At 40.2% G+C, this 20,902-nt stretch overlaps 1 protein-coding gene across 3 annotated transcripts; it reads left to right on the top strand.

The window, feature by feature from the left end:
* Positions 1-93: 93 nt before the first annotated feature.
* Positions 94-20,896, top strand: slc44a4 (solute carrier family 44 member 4). 3 transcript variants are annotated; one of them, XM_061817625.1, is made up of 23 exons: positions 94-431; positions 8,415-8,463; positions 8,605-8,678; positions 12,503-12,581; positions 12,683-12,782; positions 12,865-12,996; positions 13,100-13,160; positions 14,976-15,096; positions 15,238-15,255; positions 15,631-15,714; positions 15,840-15,952; positions 16,048-16,170; positions 16,476-16,575; positions 16,671-16,763; positions 16,870-16,972; positions 17,544-17,671; positions 18,117-18,211; positions 18,323-18,426; positions 18,531-18,604; positions 18,817-18,887; positions 19,496-19,590; positions 19,684-19,768; positions 19,878-20,896. In XM_061817625.1, exons 1-23 carry the CDS (start codon positions 392-394, stop codon positions 19,985-19,987), a joined length of 2,052 nt encoding a protein of 683 aa, XP_061673609.1. In that variant the 5' UTR covers positions 94-391; the 3' UTR covers positions 19,988-20,896. The 3 variants fall into 3 exon arrangements, with proteins under 3 accessions (XP_061673609.1, XP_061673443.1, XP_061673518.1); XM_061817459.1 differs by having other exon boundaries at positions 96-431; positions 17,544-17,803; XM_061817534.1 differs by lacking the exon at positions 15,238-15,255 and having other exon boundaries at positions 97-431; positions 17,544-17,803.
* The last annotated feature ends 6 nt before the right edge of the window (positions 20,897-20,902 follow it).

The raw sequence follows: 20,902 nt of genomic DNA, 5'->3' as shown, positions 1-20,902 counted from the left end.
CATTGTCATGTTTGTCTTGGATGGACAGTGAATCTTATACGTTCCAAAATTACACAATTCGTCTTAAGAGCCAATGAAATGGCATTACAGCACTATTTTGCGGCTTGATTAACAACGAAGATGTCATAACCAGTTAGAAGGACTATAGTATTAACTAAAGATTTATTAGCATAGAGCGCAAGCACCTGGCCACTTCCGGTGCACGTCCCTACAGAGCAGGTGCCTTCGTGTCGTCACTGCTTAGTAACAACTGCAAGGGAAAGATTCTCTCAACTTGCTTCTTCAAAGGTTATGTTGTACTTTTGACGTGGGACGTTTTTGGGTAACTCGGGGTGAAGCGAGCTGTTGGTGAGAAGCCGAGGAAGAGAGGAAGCAGGGGTCGAGGTCGAAAATGGGCAAGAAAGTGGAGACAAATCCAGACTCTCAGTACGGTGAGTTGCCATCAACCCGTCACCACGGGAGACTCATTGTGTTCCAGTCGAGGACAAGACGATACAGTACACTGTACAGTGGATATTAAAACAGTTTGGGGTAGACTTTCAAAAGTTAACTTTTAAATAAATAAATACTAAATAATCGTGGGCATTACAAATCTCCGTAAATGTTCTTTACTGCAGGCTGTCAGTTAAACGTACTGTAGGGCAACGCAAATGACCCTTCTGTGTATATATATATATATATATATATATATATATATATATATATATATATATATATATATATATGCTATACTTTTGTCGCAGACGCCACGTAAAAAAAAAAAAAATAATACAAATAACGGTGCACGTCCTAACAAACATGTCACAGGTCAATTCTGCCATGTAACACGAGATAAATTGTTCTGCTGTCACGACATGTCAATCGCATAGATAGACGAACAAATATACATTATTTCTTGTCAATTTATCAAAAACCATGTTAAGCCCGATCAAGTCAAATTGTATAATATACTTATTCTACTGCACTAGTAAAGTTTTAATTACATATACCAATCAGAAGTTGGGATACACTTTGTAGTGCTATTGAAATCAGAACCTGTGTCCATATTTTTGAATAATAGTGTATGTATGGTGAAAAATAGATCCAAACCATATATAGCATTATATAGAACAATAATAAGACAAATCATAATTACTTGGGCCTTCTCTGTTAATTTTTTACATCGCACTGCAGTCGAGCTTTCATTTCAGTTTGTCACCACAGCTTGTCATCCTTTTCCATGTAAGCCTATCTCCTGCATCTTCCTCTCCATATTGCTTCCATAGCTTCACAGGTATGTGATCAGGACCAACTGCCTTTCCATTTTTCATCCTCTTTAGTGCCTTTCTAACGTCCCCCTTTGTAATTATTGCCACTTCCTGGTCCTTCACACTTGCCTCTTCTACTCTTCCTTCTCTGTCATTTTCTTCATTCATCAACTTCTCATAGTATTCTTTCCATCTATTTTAGCACACCAATTAACACATTTCCATATATATCATTGATCACCTCCTGCCCATCCATCCCATCTCTATCCCTCTGTCTGGCCAACCTGTAGAGATCCTTTTCTCCTTCTTTGTGTCCAACCGAGTGTACAAGTCAACATTTGCCTCTTAGCCTTCATCACCTCTACCTTTGGCCCACGTCATATCTCAATGTTTTCTTTTCACCTCTCCTCAGTCCTCTCAGTGTCCCACTTCTTCTTTGCTAACCTCTTTCCTGGTATGACTTTGTGTACTTTGAGGTCCTATAACCAAGTGTCCTTCTCCCATTTCCTACAAGAAGATACACCAAGTACTCACCAGCTTTTTTCTCTGATCACTTTGGTGTTCTGAGAGCTCCTCCCTTCAACCGAGAGCCCGTCTCACTTCTTTCTGAAAGGCTGCACAACACAATTCCTTTCTCAGCTTCCACTACATTAATCTCTGCTCTACCTTTGTCCTTTTAATCTTATTCCCCACTACTGCAGTCTTCCTACACTCTACCATCCTATGCTGGCAATCTACACTTTTCCTTACTACTACCATAGAGTCAGTAACCTCCGTCAGATTTCATCATCTGCACAAAATATAATCCAACTGCGCGCTTCTACCTCTGCACTTGTAGGTCACCCAATGTTCCTGCCTCTTCTAGAAAAAAAATCTTTACTGCTGCCATTTCCATCCTTTTTGCAAATTCTATCACCATCTGCCCCTCAAACTTCTCTTCCTGGATTCTGTATTTCCCCATAACTTCTTCACCACGCCTGTGTCCTTCACCAACATGCCCGTTACAATCTGCACCAATTACAACTCTCTCTATGTCTGGGATGCCCAGGACTACTTCATCTAGTTCCTTCCAGAATTTCTCTTTCAACTCAAGGTCACATCCTACCTGTGGGGCATAGTCCCTAATCACATTATACACAACAGCCTCAATTTCAAGTTTCAGCCTCATCATGGGATCTCGTACTCTTTTAACCTCCAAGACATTCTTAGCTAACCCTTCCTTTAAAATAACCCCTTCTCCATTTCTCTTCTCACATACTTCATGATGAAATAATTTAAACTTTGTCCCCAAACCTCGAGCCTGCATTTCCACCTGCTCTTTTGTATGCACAAACCTCAACCTTTCTCTTAATTATGTCAACCACCTCTTGATCTTTTCCCGTCATAATCCCAACATTCACAGTCCCCACACTCAGTTGTAGGCTCTGTGCTTTCCTCTTCTCGTTCTGCCGAAGAATCATATTTCCTCCTCTTTGTCTCAGACCCACAGTAGCTGAATTTCCACCGACGTCCTGTAGGTTAACTGTGCCACCTGATCTTGGTATGGGATTCTTTAGATGTGCGCTCGTATTTGTTTGGAAAAGTTTTAAGACGGATGGCCTTCCTTATGCAACCCTCTGCATTTAACTGTGCTTTGAACTGGCCTACAGATTGCACTGATTTGTGCCCCCACTAGGCTGCATTGGACTGCAGTCAATCGCTAACACACCCAAATACAGTAGTAAAGTTACGTGTAATTAAAACAAATATACAGTCTGACCTTGCCCATTTGCGGTTCACTGTTCACAGCCTTACGTATTCATGGATTTTGGTCTCCCAGGTTTTTTAAAATTTTATTTTTAATTTAACGTATTTTCATGTATTTTCACGATTGTAAAGCTCTTAAACTATCTTCTAAATAGACAAGGCGCCACATTTGACATGGCAGCTTACAATGTGGTGCCCCTTATGTGCACAGTGAGTTCCAATATTTGCATATTTTGTGTGACTTGTCCAACAAAGTACACTTAAACACACTGGTTGTACTGTTAGCATGGATCCCAGCAAGTGTTTTAGCGTGTATGTAAACTACCTTATGATGGCACTCACGAGGCACTATGGAGGTCCTTAGCGCCGCACCACCATGGTGCAAAGCATGTAAATAGCATGTTTTGTGTCAATTATTTTATGGGTTATTCTTTTATTTGTGGCATCATTTGCTAGTTATGCTATTCTATTTGCTGTGGTGTGATCATTTTAGTTTCGATGTAATACTGTGAGTGTGTAAAACATCGTCAGTAATGATCTGGCTAAACAGGAGTGTATCAGGCAATGTAAGCTTTCTCTGCTTGGAGATGTGAAATGCAATTGTTACTCACTGCCTTCATTATCCTCTGATTTTTGTTATTTGGGGGGTGTATGGAATGTAACCCATGCGAAAAACGGAGGAACATTGTACCAGTATCTACTGTATGAGTAACATTTATAGGCCATGTTAAACTATCCAATGAAAAATCATGAAGTACCTTTTTTTTTTTTTTTTTTTTTTTCCAAAATGAGGGAAGTGAAATATTCTCCATCCTTGACACTTGAACAGCCCATGAAATGCTTATCTTTAATAATATTTCTCCTTCGCAATCAACACAGTAGATGACATCACTATTTATTTGAAAAGAAGCAGAACCTTCCATACGGTGAGATACGAGTTACTTCTTTTCCTCCCCCGGCAAAACACAACACTCCTTGGCACATTTGGTACAGGTTTACCAAAGGTTTGCATGACAATATACTTTTTTTGGGCCTTAGTTCTATTGATGGAGCCACAAGTGTATTGACAGTATGGGAGGTTGAACAAAGCTTCAGTAAATAAACCCTCCCTGGAGGTAAATACAGATTGTATTTCATGTCTTCAAATAAAATACAAAAACACCAGGGAAGAGGATGTTGTCTTGTGTGTTTAATAGTCCTCCAAATGTCGACATAGTCTGACCTAATTGTGACAACTGCATCGACAATTTTTCAGTCCACAATGACATTTGTGAGACTTTAGTGCAGGTAAGACCTCAGTGTATGTCACTATCTCAGTTGAAATGGAATCAAAGGATGAACTGTTTTTGTGTGTTTTTGTTTGTTTTGGGCTCTTTTTTCATTTCCCCCCAATATTTTCTACACATTTCCAATACCTTCATTGAGTGAGGAGGAACAGGTGTTTTCTTTTCTTATTATTTTAACATTCTACAGTGGTTAACTTATTTTTGCACTCTTGTTAAGACACATAAAACCCTTTATTAAATTGGTATGGCTATTAAGAATGTCTATCCAACCACCCATCTTCTGAGTCGCTTATCCTCACAAGGGTTGCGGGAGTGCTGGAGCTTATCCCAGCTGTCAACGGGCAGGAGGTGGGGTACACCCTGAACTGGTTGCCAGCTAATCGCAGGGCACATGGAGCCAGACAACAGGTGCACTCACAATCACACCTTGGGGCAATTTAGAGTGCCCAATGAATGCATGTTTTTGGGATGTGGGAAGAAACCAAAGTGCCCGGAGAAAACCCATGCAGGCACAGGAAGAACATGCAAACTCCACACAGGCGGGGCGGGATTTGAATCCCGGTGCTCAGAACTGTGAGGCCAACGCTCTACAGCTGTGTCACCGGACTACCAGTGCCACTAGTTTTATTTAAAACATTGATTTTTCTTTAAATACTTTTTTTTTTTTAACAAGCTATTGTATACTCTATGCAGAAGTACATGAAATGTGGAACTCGTCCAAGTATCGGCCGTAGTGTTTATTTGCTCGTTTGAATTAAAAACAGGAACCTTATAGCAAACATGAACGTTAGAAGGGTTTAAATCAGCCTTTTTTCACTACTAGGTGGTGTCGTGACTTGTAGCATCTCTAACCTTTGAGATTTTTACGAGTTCAGTTTCAACAGTTGACTTATATAAGCAACATTTTGAATGGTGTCACTGTCACTCCCCTTTTTGTTCTCACCAAAGGCTTGCATTTCTTTATCTATTGGGGTCCAAATATACCCTGTAAGTGAGCAATTTTTCTTTTTACAAATACAGTATGCTTGTCACATCAAAGTTATAGTTATAAAACACAAGGTAGCTAAGCAGGCTACTTCGCCTGACCTATAGCACCCATTTACTCTTCCGTATGTGCCCAAGCTATAAAAACATTATACAACTGAAATGTCTTTAAATTGAGTCACCGTTAATCTTTTTACTAGCCAGTGTTTACTGCAAACCCAGCATTGTGAAAATTGACACTTGTCACAGCAAGAGGCTGATAAACTGGTTCCTTTGTTGTGTGCATGACATTGCTGGTTGTCATTTTTTCCTCTGTCATAATGAATTCTTGAACATATTCCTTATGGAATAATGTCAAACAAGTTTTTGTGTGGCGGCACGGTGGCTAAGCTGGTAAAGCGTTGGCGTCACAATTCTGAGGACCCGGGTTCAAGCCCAGGCCCGCCTGTGTGGAGTGTGCATGTTCTCCCCATGTCTGCGTGGGTTTTCTCCAGGCACTCCGGTTTCCTCCCACATCCCAAAAAACATGCAACGTTAATTAGACACGCTAAATTTCCCCTAGGTGTGATTGTGAGTGCGACTGTTAGTCTCTATGTACCCTGCGATTGGCTGGCAACCAGTTCAGGGTGAACCCCGCTTCCTGCCCAGTGACAGCTGGTATAGGTTCCAGCACTCCCCACGACTCTCGTAAGGATAAGCGGCAAAGAAAATGGATGGATAGATGGATGTTTTTATGTTTCCATGACAGTTGACCTGCCTAACTGAAACACAATCTGGGGCACTCATTTTTGTTGACTTCATGGCAACATTTCCTTTTGGCATTTATATTTGGATTTCCAAACTGTTGCCATCATAACCTGTAGTAATTAATTATTAAGTATAATGGTTAACTAACATTTCAACGTTATTTATTATCATTCAGGTACAGTATAAGTTAATCGCTCTCATCATAATGATCATACAGAGGGGGAAAAGTATTTAGCCAGCCAGCAATTGCACAAGTTTCTCCCATTTAAAAAAGTGAGAGAGGCCTGTAATTTTCATCATAGGTCTACCTCACCTATGAGAAACAAAATAAGAAAAAAATTCCAGAAAATGATATTGAATTTACTAAGAATTATTATTATTATTAGTAGTAGTAGTAGTAGTAGTAGTAGTAGTAGTAGTGGTAGTGGTAGTAGTAGTAGTAGTAGTAGTACTATTTACTTTGCCTATAGCAAATTATGGTGGAAATAAGTATTTGGTCGCCTACAATCAAGCAGGATTTCTAGCTCTCACAGACCTGTGACTTCTGTCTTAGAGACTCCTCTGTCCTTCACTCGCAACCTGTATTAATGGCACCTGTTTGAACTTATGAATGTACAAGATACTTCTCCACAACCTCAAACAGTTAAACTCCAAACTCTACTATGGCCAAGATCATAGAACTGGTACGTTATAATTAAAATTTTAGGTCTGCACTAGGCTGAGATGACTGAATATGCATAGGGAAGCAGCTTGGTGTGAAGAAATCAACAGTGACGTTTGGAAATCGAAAATGGAAGACATACCAGACCACTGCTAATCTCCCTCGATTTGGACCCCTACGCAAGATTTCACTACTTGGGGTCAAAATAATCACAAGAGTGGTAAGCAAAAAAAATCCCAGAACCACATGGGGGGACCTAGTGAGTGACCTGCAGAAAGTTGAGACCAAAGTAACAAAGGCCACCATCAATAACACATTACACCAACAGGGACTCAAATGCTCAAGCCAGTAGATGTTCAGGGACATCTGAAGTTTGCTAGGGTGCATTCGGATGAGCTAGAAAAGGATTGGGAGAATGTCATATGGTCAATTGAAACCAAACTAGTACTTGTTGTTAAAACTGAACTTGTGCTGAGTTGCATCCAAAGAACACCATACCTACTGTGAAGCATGGGGTTGGAAACCCCATGCTTTGCGTCAGTTTTTCTGCAAAGGGACCAGGAAGACTGATCCACGTAAAAGAAAGAATGAATGGGGCCATGTATCATGTGATTTTGAGTGAAAACCTCCTTCCATCAATGGTATTAAATATGAAAGATGACTAGGTATTGCAGCATGACAATGATCCCTAACACATTGCCCGGGCAACAAGGGGGTAGCTTCGTAGCAACCATTTCAAGATCCTGGAGTGACCTAACCAGTCTCCAGATCTCGACCCCAAAGAAAATCTTTGGAGTGAGTTGAAAGTCTGTGTTGCCCCGCAACAGCCCCAAAACATCAATGGTCTAGGGATCTGCATGGAGGAATGGTCCAGAATCCTAGCAACAGTGTGTAAAAACCTTGTGAAGACTTACAGAAAATGTTCAGCCTCTGTCATGACCAACAAAGCTTATTCAACCAAGTAATGAGATTAAACTTTTATGGTGTCTAGCTACCTTAGAGCTCATGGACGAAGCTAACAAGTTATTTTCACTCACTTCTCCTTCATGCCAAGCATGGATTCCCAACTGCTTGGTGTTCAGGAAGCATTGGTGAGTCAGAGCCTATCCCAGTTGACTATAGGCCCGAGGCAGGGTACATGCAGTCAATCACATACACCTGATAAGACACCATAAAATACAAACACCTGATATCAGTTACATGATATAAATCAGGTCTTTTTCTATATAATGAGTGAATCCTATTAAATCTAATCAGGTGAATAGGAACTTGAACAAAACAGGAACTGGCAACTACAGTAGACGTGCACTGCCACCTCACTTCACTTTTTTTTTTTTTGTACATAAGATCTTGTAGTAGTTAGTCATTATTTTTGGTTCCAGGAAACACTTCTTCCCATAACACCAAAACCACCCTGTCCTCATCATATTTACAGGAGTTCTTAACTTAGCTTAATAATTCATGAATTAAAAAAAAAAACCTCAACACTTCACATTCACACTTGAATAATTTATATGCTTATACCCCGCCTACCACACACACGCACAAACACACACACAAGTGTCCCTGACTTATGATTAATAAATTTTGATTGAGGTAATGAAAAAACTCTTAGTGTAACCATAACAAAGGAAGCTAAGAGCAACCTACTTTTGGTTAATCTTGGTTATTTAACATTTTACCTGATTAAAGATTAAAAATCTAAACGCAGTATAATTTTTGTTCTTTGCTTTTTTTTCCTAGGTGAGCCTGTACAGTATGATCCCACCTTTAATGGCCCCATAAGGAAGAGGTGATTCTCAATTTTATTTCCTATTGCATTTTTCCCATGAGTTTGTGTCGACTGGCTGACTGACAATGACGACAAATCTCTGTGCGAAGTCCACAGAGCTCACAGCTCACAGGTTTCACTCTCCTCTCACTTTCCCCCCAGAGGGTGCACTGACATAATTTGCTGTGTGCTGTTTTTTGTGGTCATCCTTGGTTACATCGCAGTTGGGATTTTAGGTGAGCATAACTAGACAGACAAAAGAGAATCTGTCACATTCACAAACTTGACCTCACTCTGTTATTTCCTCTTTCATTGTTTTCCATTGAACACACCCTAGACACATCAAGGATAGTTAGTGAGGTAGTTATTCGTTGACCATTAAAGCTGCGTTAGAACACAGTGGTGATGAGGCAACAACATTTGGGGACAACCTTACACTAGCTAATGTTGATGAACCTCACAAATTTGAATGAGTTTCTTTTTTTGCTTTCGCTCTTAGTTTATTTTATTATTAGAGTTCACCCATCCATAATATTATTTTCTTTTATGAATGATTGGACCTTGGCCCAACAAAGCATGTCCAAAAGTGCACCAATTTTGAAAATATGAGTGACCCTAGACTATGAGAGAATACATACATTGCCCTGTGTGTGCTTACTGATCTAATGTGTGGCATACTGGAGACAGCCATCCCGGCACACCATACACATGCATAAGATAATAAGTAACTTCAACTAACGATTATTTCAATAAATGATTAATCATTCGATTACTCGAATCATATCAGACATTTTGGGATTTCCATTCCTTTATTCACAAACAGGACATTGTTTTAAATTAGCAGCACAGAAAACTGCACAAACAGGTTGCCCAATGAACATCCCAAGGCTCTTAAAGGGGAAATCCACTGGTTCGCATTAACAATGTTTCCAATAGGTCATATAATATGTACTCTATTTTGACAATGCGATGTTAAATCCTCTCTCATTTAATAGTGTTTTGAGCAGATTTTTATCGACAATTACTAATTTTCAGGGGCGCTGCCATTTTTGCAAGTCACATGAGCTACGTGCGCAGATATGACGTGTTACGTACCACAACAAAGGCAAAGAAAGGAATACTTCCATAAATAGCCATGAGTGGCACAGCTCTGGGGCTCAGGGGAGCCGTGAGCTCGCTCCCCTAGCTGTGTGAGGGAACTCCGGGCTCGGGGAGCGAGCTCACGGCTCTGCCGCTCACAGCTGTGTATCGAAATATTCCCCGCCGTCTTCCCGATCAACTGAGCGGCCAAGCCGCTCACGGCTGTGCCACTCACGGTTCTGTATGAAAGTATTTCTCCGTCTTCCCGATCAACCGATACTGCTATTTCTTCATCAGATGAGGATAAATCCGAGAATTCAGCGCTGGGCATAAATGGTGTCCAATTGTAATCAAGCCTTTGTTGTGGCACGTAACACGTCACATCCATGCACGGAGGTCATGTGACTTGCGAAAATGGCAGCGCCCTGAAAATTTGTAATTGTCGATCAAAATCTTCTCAAAACACTATTAAATGAGAGAGGATTTAACATCACGTTGTCAAAATAGTGTACATATTAGATGACCTATTGGATACATTGTTAATGCAAACCAGTGGATTTGCCCTTTAAAGTAAAAAATTATAAATATATTTTTTACATGAGTAACAATGTTGATGTCATAGCTTTACAATACGGCACGGACCAACACATAAAAACATACAAATGTATGCTACAGTATATCTGCCAATACAGGTATTTTACATTAAACTAAGTAAAACAAGTATTTCGTGCTGTCTAAAAGGAATTTGAGCTGTCAGAAAAACAAAATGACATTCTTAACACCAAGTATTTTTGATCATTCTGTTTGTCCATAGACTCCTAATAAATAAACAACCAAAAAGTAAACACGAAAACAAGAGCACCAGTGATCATCTTAAGCTATTTCCAGCATGGTCATCAAACTCATTCCAACACATATCACACACACTCCCTTATCTTAAGTCAACACAAATTGTCTGTGCAGGAAGGGCAATGGGACTTCATTAAAATGCGTCATTGGGCGCTGTCCAAGCCGAGTTTGTTCACGGGCCATGGCCGAAATATCAGTGGCACTCCCCTGTAAATCGGTCAAAACTGTCAACAGGCAATGACTTTTTAAAATCAGAATCAGCTTTAATGGCCAAGTATTTAACAACACATAACATTCATGTTGAGTACGGAGAAGAACAACAAAGAAACTAACAAGAATGAATAACTATACATAGAATTAATAGGGAACTATTTCTTATAAGAGTCACAATTGTGCAAACATGCAGTCTTCGAGCATTTAGAGAAGTAAGAGTACATCAACCCCCCACATTATGTTAAACTTGTTAAAGTTACATTTTTTATCACTACTGACTTGTACTTTTGTTTGTACAGTTTTTATTTTGTATATTTCAGGCATATAAGAAAGGACAAACAAAACAAAGAATAAAAACTTCATAAATACAAATGCCTGGGTTCCTACAGTCTCTATTCAAAGGGGGGATATTTGTACAGTATTGTGGGATGAGACTGCAATTTTTTTGCAACCCCTTACAAAAAGTAAATCTACCTACTTATTTACCTTTTTAATTAACTAACCACCTACCTAGTGAGTTACGTACCTACCCAGCTACCTACCTACTCCCTTATATGAAAAGGGCTGTGCTCACTAGATGCCCTTGCAATCTGAGACATTTGGAGCGTTTTTTTATTATTATTTTTTTTTTAACATGAGTTGGCAAGTATTGCCACATCAGGATGTCCCCCACTGATAAACTCAAAAAAGACCAGCATGCTCTGATAATAGTCAAAGTTGCTGCATATTTTTGCAACCTGGTTAATGTACATTTTTAATTTTTTGCATGAAATAATTTTGTTAGATTTTTCAATTCAGTTGGTTAGTTATAGGTTACAGTAATGGTAAAAATAACATTGAAATTATTTAGCTTTGTCCATCCATCCATTCATTTTCTGAGTCACTTATCTTCACAAGGGTCATGGAAGTGTCGGGTGTGACGGTCTGAGCGCTCCCAGTGCTGCAGAGTCTCGTTGTGAGTAATGTGCATGCGCGTATATTTTGTGAACCTCCGGCCATTCTGAAACATCCCCATCCATGCTTCAACATGTGCCATTCGACAGCTTGTCGCCGAGTGTTCATGTCTCAGAAAGACGAACACAGTGAACGTACATATACGTGTGTATCTTTTTTTTTTTTAATCGACTTTTGTTTTAAGGTTAGGTTAGGGTTATGGAATAACGTATGTTAGCTCCCTCTATGTAAAAGAAGGGTAACAATGAGACCGGGAGATTTCCCATTAAGCGTCTGCTACGTACCCAGAGTTCCCCTGTTAGTAACGCATGCGCATTCATCACAAGGAGACTTTTCAGCACGGGGGAGCGCTCAGACCGTCACACCGGAGCCTATCCCACTATCTTCGGGCAGGTGGCAAGGTACACCTTGAGCTGGTTGCCAGCCAATCGCAGGATGTTGCGTTGTCATTTTTTAAGATGAAAAAAGATGGCATTTGAACTTTTTATATTGACTGTACCTTCCTTCTCATTTAACTACCCAACTACCTAGCCATTGAGTTCTCTAATTATAAGCTACCTAGCTGCCTTACATACTGTATCTAGCTGGAAGAGGTATGAATGTTTTTGCAAGCATCTATAATGGGCTTGATACACATATCCATAGTATAGCATTCCTCTGATGTCATTGACGCAGTTATTTACTTTACTTAGCTACTCAAAGTAATAATGATGCTCAGTTTTTGTCACGCAGCAAAAGAGGGCACACTCAGTTATTGCGCCACACTTTATATACATATTTTTTCATCCAAATAGTCACTGTAATTTTGCAATGCATTTTTTACCTTAACACAAGTGCTCCAAAGATCCCAAAGGTATTAAATGAGTAGATGTGATAATGTGAGTATAGTGTGTTGTTAATCATTCGTTGTTTTTGTTAGTTGGTTTAATCTTTTGTGTGTGTGTGTGTGTGTGTGTGTCCCCAGCATGGCTTTATGGAGATCCCCGGCAAGTTCTCTATCCCAAGAACTCAACCGGATGGTTCTGTGGCGTTGGACCGAATATGTGATTAGATTTCATTTGCATGCATGACAAAATCTACACGATGTCAAGCCATCAATACCCTGTCAATAACTATATTTCCTCTTGTGTGTTTGTTCTCGCAGAGACCGACCAGCATTACTCTACTTTGACATTGTCAAATGTGCGACAGGTTTTAATGTGATGGCAACAGCTCTGAATGGGTTACAGTGTCCAACCACACAGGTAGACCGGATTGGACATGGGCTGTGTGAAGGCTCTTTTTCCCCTTTCCCTGCCGTAATCTTGCTGCTTTACTGCCCACCAGGTGTGTGTGAAAAAGTGCCCCACTGAGTTCTCTGCCGTAGGGCCGCTTGACTACCTTCCAAATGTGAAGCCTGCAGATGTTTTCAATCTAAGCCTCTGTGCACCATCCATAGATCCGTCAAAGATTGACATGGTAAGTTTGATGCCTGTTTAAGCAAAGGTCTTATTTGCACAATTATCTGTGGTTGGTTTCTCTTGCAAAAGCTTTTATCTTAACAGCGTAACTTTATTTTTAGACCGTTAAAGACATTGTGGACAACGAACTGTGTCCTTTCTATACAATTCCCACAACCTCTGGTAAGTTCTAATAACTGTATGGGTTTGATCTTAATTTTAGTGCGGATTCACGATTCAAGGTTCTTGACACAAGGGGAAATCCAGTGCTTTGCATGAACAGTGTATCCAATAGGTCATGTAATATGTACCCTATTTTGACAATGTGATGTTAAATCCTCTCTCATTTAATAGTGTTTTGAGAAGATTTTTATCAACAATTAGGGATTTTCAGGGGCACTGCCATTTTTGCGAGTCACATGACCTACACGCGTGGATGTGACGTGTTACCTGCCATTCCAAACGCTCGATTACATGGGACATCGTTATGCCCAGCGCTGATTTCTCAGATTTATCCTCTTCTGATGAAGAAATAGCAGTATTGGTTGATCGGGAAGACGGAGGAATACATCCATACAGATTTGAACCTGTGGCTGTAACTGTTGAATATTCGGATGGTTCTTCGGACGGACTGACGCGGAGTCTGACTACTCGGAGGCCTACCCGCAAGAAATAAGTGTGTAAACAGGGGCCCCCGGAGCTCCGGGCCGGCAGCCGCGGATTGTTCTTCAGACGAGAATGACACGGAGACTGACTAGCGAGCTCCGGGGGCGTAGGCCGTTAGCCCCAGACGCCGAAGCTAGGCTTCAGGCCTCTGCCGCCGCCGAAGCCCGGCTAACGGCCTCCCTGAATGTCGAAACTCGCCTCGTGGCCTGCTGCTAGAGCTAGCGGCCCGCCTTCGGCAGCTGTGGAGGCCTTTAGCCTAGCTTCGGTGTCTGGGGCTAACGGCCTCCGCCGCCTGGAACCTCGACTCGCGGCCCGCCGCCGGAATTTGCTCGTCAGACTCTGCGTCATTCCGCCTGAAGAACCATCTGAATATTCAACATTAATTATAACCACAGGTTCAAATCTGTATGGAAATATTCCTCTGTCTTCCCGATCAACCGATACTGCTATTTCTTCATCAGATGAGGATAAATACGAGAAATTGGTGCTGGGCATAAATGGTGTCCCGTGTAAATGAGCCTTTGTTGCGGCACGGTATACGTCACATCCGCGCACGTAGGTCATGTGACTCGTGAAAATTGCAGTGCCCCTGAAAATTCTAATTGTTGATAAAAATCTTCTTAAAACATCACATTGTTAAAATAGAGTACATTTTACATTACCTATTGGATACACTGTTCATGCAAAGCACTGGATTTCCCCTTTGACACAGTGGAACCTCAGAAGGCAAACCAAATTCACCAGTAAAGATATGCACAAAACCTTAACACTCCTCACATCTTGACCAATTTGAGGCAGTATGTTGTACCTTTGGTAAAACTTCCATTCTTATTACTTCTTTGGCATTAAAGTGAAGACAGAGTTTTTTCTAAACATCTTAATATTGACTAAGTCACTAATGGCTTTTTCAATGTGTGTATGAATGGTTGTCTGTATCTATAGTGTGCTATATATGCCCTGTGCAGCAATCAGACGGGATGTTGTCTACATTTCGTCCAAGGTCAGCTGGGTAAGAATCCAGTGTCTGACAACCCAGAACAGGATGAGCAATGTAGAGAATGGATGGGTGAATATTAACTGACTTGTTCACTTATTTTTAAACATCAAACATATTTTATGATTCCAACAGTTTGGCCCTCAAACCTATTATTTGTGTTTCAGTCACTACTGGTAGGAAAAGAAAATCAAAAAGAGCAAATTTGAGACCAAAAAGCATGTTTGACTTCTGAGGCGCAACTGGGTTATTTTTTTTTCCCCCTTTTGATTCATTAACGGTTCCATATTCATGACTAAAAATGACAACGCTCGTGTTATCATCTCTCCTCTTTGTAGTCATAGGAAGATGTTTGCCTGATCTCAGAGTACTTGAGAATATGCCAGAGGATTTTTCCCACATTTCTGGCTTGCCACCATCTGTCAGCGAGACGATCGACCTTCTGAAGAACGGCACTGGGTAGAGCCAATGAACATTAATTAATAGCAAAATGTTATGTTGCTTTAGAAACAAAGAAGTGAACTCAACATAATCACTGTTTAATGCCCAAATGATGCCAGTAGATCCACTTGAATGATTGTTATTTCTCCTCCTCATCAGCACATTGCCAGCTGCTTTGTAAGTGTGTCGATCTTTAGAGTAGCGTGTATGGTTGTAGTTATTCTTGCTGTTGTGCACAACTCAGAAGTGTTACAAAATGTTCACAGTCTTCAGACATGTGCAATTCAACGCAATAGCCTGCAGTTTTTCTTGAGCATGTGGTTCAGTTTTCAAAAATGATGCAGTGAAAACAAAAGTCACTTAAAATGCAGTTATACCAAGAACTAGAAATTAATCTGGAAAGCGTGATATTTCTCTGATGATGAGCAAAAATTAAATTGCTTGCAATTGTGTTTTTTTTCTTCACTCCATTTATTTTAATACCTCACAGCATGTGTTTCATGAATTTTTGCAATTGGAGTATACACGACTGCCTGTTTATGTCTTTATCAGGGACATTTTGAACGGCTTCAATGCCAGGGACATAGGTGTCAGGATCTTTGAAGATTTTGCATCATCATGGCCCTGGATCCTTGTGTTAGTTGATGCCACACTCTTGACAACTGTTTACCAAAACAACACAAAAACATTCCGTATTCGATTCCAGTAACCAATTGGATTTTTGTATTTCCTTGATAGTTTCTTTTTGTTTTCCATAACAGTGGTCTGGCAATATCAATGGTGCTCAGTATGTTGTTCCTTCTCCTGCTGAGATTCATTGCTCAGTTCGTGGTATGGTTTCTTATTGCCGCAGTACTCTGCACCGGGGCATACGGTAAATATAAACTCAATTTTGCATTTTATTTATGCTTGAAAGCCAACAATTCCCAGCGTGATGCAATATTTTATGTCTGTTTGATTTACTTTAAGGGATTTGGCACTGCTACTGGGAATACGCTAACTACAAGAATCTGTCTGCTTCCATTACTGATATTGGATTCACCACTAACTTCAGCTTTTACCTGAAAGTGCAAGAAACCTGGTTAGCCTTCTGTGAGTTTACTCAACTATATTATTTACCATGTGCGAACATACTTTCTTAGTCCTGCCAAGTAAACCCACACTGTATCGCAGTTCACCTATTACGGATTCAGTGTGTTCATTTTTTTAAATTCACCATATCAAGCAATTTCTTTACTTTTTTTTTTTCGGCATGGTAAAATGAGCATCTTCAGGCTAAATCATGAAAAAAATAATTATTGAAACACGTTACAAGGAATGAAATAACTGTCCATAATAGTGCAAATGCTCAGTTGTCCTGAACACTGATATTCTTTCTCCTTCTGCTGCTTCCTCAGTAATCATCCTCTCTGTGGTGGAAGCAATCCTGATCTTGGTCCTCATCTTTCTGCGAACTCGAATTTTAATCGCCATCGCACTCATCCAAGAGTCCAGCAAGTGAGTTGTGCTGTGATACAATTCACTATTTTTGGACTTGAACAGTGCATTAGTCACCTGCTATCATCATCTTAATTAAATGAGTTGTTCCACAGGGCCATTGGTCAAATGATGAGCACCCTGTTTTATCCTCTGCTCACATTTGTTCTCCTCTTGGTTTGTGTGGCCTACTGGGGTTCGACTGCGTTGTATCCTTCCATTATATACACACGTGCGCATGTGTTAGATACAGAACACTGTTAAAATATGGACCAGCATGTGCAATGTTCGTTTCTCTTGAGCCATCCGATGCAGGTATTTGGCCACGTCGGGAGAGGCCATCTACAAAGTGGTCGCTCTGAACTCCAGTATGAATGATTGTCAGCTCATCAATGGCACTGTGGACTGTGACCCTCAGGTGAATGGGCTGTATGTGAGCCTTGTGCGCATGATAAATCATCATATTAATTTCTTTCATTTTGTATATTTTGCATTTTAATGTGACTGCTGTCAAATTGGCATTTTCTTTTCACCATAAAAGTACAAGTGTGCCTAGAATGAGATTTGAGTCCAGCAAGTTTTATACTGAGGCAGATTTTCTAACTGCTGCCCCACAACTGACATCAAAGTCCACAAAGTGAAAAAGTCAATTTTTATTTTTTTGGGTGTTCGGGCCTTATTTCTTATACAAAAGTATTGCTTTGTTGTTTCCTTGTGGCACCTTGGTGCCCAAGAACTTTGTAAAAATGAGTTCAGGCACTTCATGTAGGGTTTTGCCACCATCTTGTGCAATCTACAAACAATTATATACTTTTTGAAGGTGAGTCAGTCTTTTCTCTGTCTGGTGACTACTTTAAATTAAGCAAATGAAAATGTGGTAAAGCTGCTGTCTTATTGCTTTGAATGAGTCCACTTTCTGTTTAACTGGACAACAACTATATGTGTTCAAAATGGATTTATTGACTGTTCTACCTGCTCCTCCTCCTCAGATCTTCAATGCGACTGATTACCCAACCTGCCCATCCGCTGCGTGCATCTTTGTCAAATACAACGACGAGGGGCTCTTCCAGAGGAACCTCTTCAACCTTCAGCTCTACAATGTGTTGGCCTTTCTCTGGTGTGTCAACTTTGTCATCGCGCTGGGCCAGTGCACGCTGGCCGGCACTTTTGCCGCCTACTATTGGGCTTTTGTCAAACCAGATGATATCCCCATGTTCCCCCTGTACGATGCCTTTGTGCGCACACTAAGGTACGTCGATATTTGTGCTCTGTAGTGTGAATGTGCTTGTAATGTTGGAGAAAAAAATTTGGGGGGCGGGGGGTGACAGGCAGAAAATATTAGGTGACTGCAGTTTCGGCTCAGTCCTCTAGTCTGCGCCAAAGACCCTAACAATATGGTGGCCGCTAAATCGTGGCTCAATCTGTTCTGTGACAATAATTTATAAAGACAAATATTATACCAACTAGATGGTTCGATCTGTGTAAATATTATCATTATATACTGACAATACTTGTTACCAATGATCTCAACCGTGCACTAAAAACCCACTAAATAATTGCAGGTACCATGTTGGCTCATTGGCATTTGGGGCTTTGATCTTGACCATTGTGCAGGGAGTGCGGGTCCTCCTTGAGTACATAGACCACAAAACCAGATGTAAGGCCTCTCACCCAACAGGTTACAGTTACAATATTAAGTACAATACAGCATGTTAGTTAAAGAACAACAACAATTGTGTTTTTTTCTTTGTCTCTTAACCCCATTCAGCGGCACAGAACCGTTGCACACGTTTTCTGCTATGCTGCATGAAGTGCTGCTTCTGGTGCCTCGAGAAGTTCTTTAAGTTCCTCAACAGAAACGCATATATTATGGTAAGCTCAGCAAGTGTGTGGAACAGTGTCATCAGCGTGCAATGTAATATCTATTGATCTTATTATATACCGTGTATTTTTGTCACACGTGTGCTCCTCCACAGATTGCAATTTATGGGAAAAACTTCTGTACCTCAGCCAGAAATGCTTTCTTTCTGATCATGAGAAACATTATAAGGTTCGTACTTGCTTTTGTGATCAACAGGCAAGATTAGATTTTTAAAGCAAACAGATGGGCCAGGTTAGTCATGGAAAAATTTAGAAAAAAAAAAGTGTAAGTAAAATATTTTGTAATTTACAATTAATCTTAACCAAATTACTTAGAGATACATGAATTAACCAGTTTCAGGGGGGAAAAAGCTAAAAATCTACACAACCTCTGCTTTACAGAACTGTCATTCTGGATAAAGTGGCAGACCTGTTGCTGTTATTTGGGAAGCTCCTTGTAGTAGGTGGAGTGGGTATGTATCACATCATTTTACAGCCTTCAGGATTTATATTGCACATTTTGAATTCAAAAGATAATGAAACGTCACTGTCTGTCTATAACGTTAAGCCACACCCACTTATTTAGGGCTTTGTTGATGACTCAAGTCATTGTCAGTGGGTTCAAAACTTAACCATGCAAAACTACCCCATGAATTCACTGACGAGCTTTGCTGTATCATGTATATTTCTGTGGCTTTTTGCCCAGCCTTCTGACCTTAACCGTGTTTGTTTACCTGTCTGTGGCTATTTGGGATTCTTCTCCAAAGAACAAAGTGAGTCTCCCTGTCCCGGTCTCTGTGAAATGTGGCTTAAAACAGTGAAGGATTAGCATTCCTGGCCTGCATCACATGACTTCTTCAAGACATAGACATCTCCAAAGTTTCACTACCTTGACTATGACGTTAAGTGCTCCATATCCAAGCTTGGGAGTTGACTTGCCGCATTTACTCAAGTCATTTCCACCTACTCAAGATTGTTTGGTGTGTTTGCACTTGGCTCCCACTAAACCACGCTTGCAGCGTATCTTTGAAAGTATCTATCTACATTTTGCAAAATTGTGATATTGAGCTTTTTCTTGCAGGGGTATTATCCTTCTACTTCTTCTCTGGCCGAATTTCTCTGCCACACAGCACTGCACAGTCAGAGACCCTCAACTACTACTGGATGCCAATCATTGTGAGTTTTACCGTATGCCTGCATCTTTCACCCAACTATGCGAACATGAGTCATTTTGTCTTGATGCTGTTTTTCTTCAAATGATTATCATAGACGGTGGTTTTTGGAAGCTACCTCATCGCTCACGGATTCTTCAGTGTGTACAGCATGTGTGTTGACACGCTTTTTCTCTGCTTCTGTGAGTACTCAATGACAAAGCATCTCTCGTCACATTTAAACAATTTGAACGGAGAACCGCGACTGAGTTCAAGAGTAGATAAGATAACAATGCAATGAACTGTTCACAGTGGAGGACTTAGAGCGCAACAACGGCTCACAGGAGAAACCGTACTACATGTCCAAAAACCTCATGAAGATCCTAAACAAATCCAACAAAGTCCCTAAAAAGAGAAAGTGATCTAAGCACAGCCTCTGCAGGAATAAGTATTCCAGACTGTTCTTTTCCCATGTTTACCCCCTCCAAAAATGCTGATTTTGCACATTTGAATTATTTTCAAAAGATGAATGCTCATTACAGTAATGTATATGAGAAAGGACTGAGCCTGTTAATGTGAATTTTCTTGATTGACTGGATCTTTTGTTCATGAGTTGGCTCATTTTTCTCTTATCCCCTATGAATATTTTAATTGTTGCAAATATTACATAGAGGAGCTCTAAACGTAATTCCTTAGCATGGGATTTTTTGGGGGGATAGTGTTTTGTGTATATGCCTGATGATCTGATTTTTGTTCATTTGTAATTTAAAAAAAAGTCAAATTTCTTCAATGTCTTTCTTGTTTCTCAACAGTTATCTGCATTCACCATAAACCCTTAAAAAAACCTCCATGGCTATGTTTGGAATCATACCATTATTTTATACTCCCTAATCACTAGATTTGTATTGTGGAAGTCAGTGAAATGGCATACTTTTGAGGACAGTAATTTGTGTCATTGCTGTTGATGTTGTGTATTTAAAATTTGAAGATAAATACATTTTTGTATTTTAGGCTGCATTGCTTTTCTACTGACCTCAAGTATCAGTGCTGTATTCTTAAAGCTACATGGTGGAATACAATGAAGGCACTATAACAGGATAACCTATTTTCACTCCACAGACACCACTAAAATGGCAAACTCATGATATCGGAAGTACACAAGAGTGGATAAGGAATAAAACCCAACACAGCTCATGCAATGAAATGCGTAAGCTACAAGACTGAATTTGTAAAAGCAGTCATTGTTGGTTTGTTTACTACTTAGTGACCCAGAGAACAATAAAACTTTACACCATCATCATATTATTTAGGTGACGCATTGATTGTCAGATTTGAAT

Source organism: Syngnathoides biaculeatus, chromosome 1 (genome assembly GCF_019802595.1).
Source record: "Syngnathoides biaculeatus isolate LvHL_M chromosome 1, ASM1980259v1, whole genome shotgun sequence".
Lineage (NCBI taxonomy): Eukaryota > Metazoa > Chordata > Actinopteri > Syngnathiformes > Syngnathidae > Syngnathoides > Syngnathoides biaculeatus.
Note: the sequence above shows the minus strand (reverse complement) of the source record. Positions and strands in the feature narration are given on the sequence as shown.

Bases quoted from the DNA above. Each gene is read 5' to 3' on its own strand.
- slc44a4 (XM_061817459.1), top strand. From the start codon at position 392: ATGGGCAAGAAAGTGGAGACAAATCCAGACTCTCAGTACG. The intron at 12,582-12,682 runs GTGATTAGATTT...TTGTTCTCGCAG, and splicing joins TGTGGCGTTGGACCGAATAT to AGACCGACCAGCATTACTCT. The intron at 18,605-18,816 runs GTTCGTACTTGC...TCTGCTTTACAG, and splicing joins ATCATGAGAAACATTATAAG to AACTGTCATTCTGGATAAAG.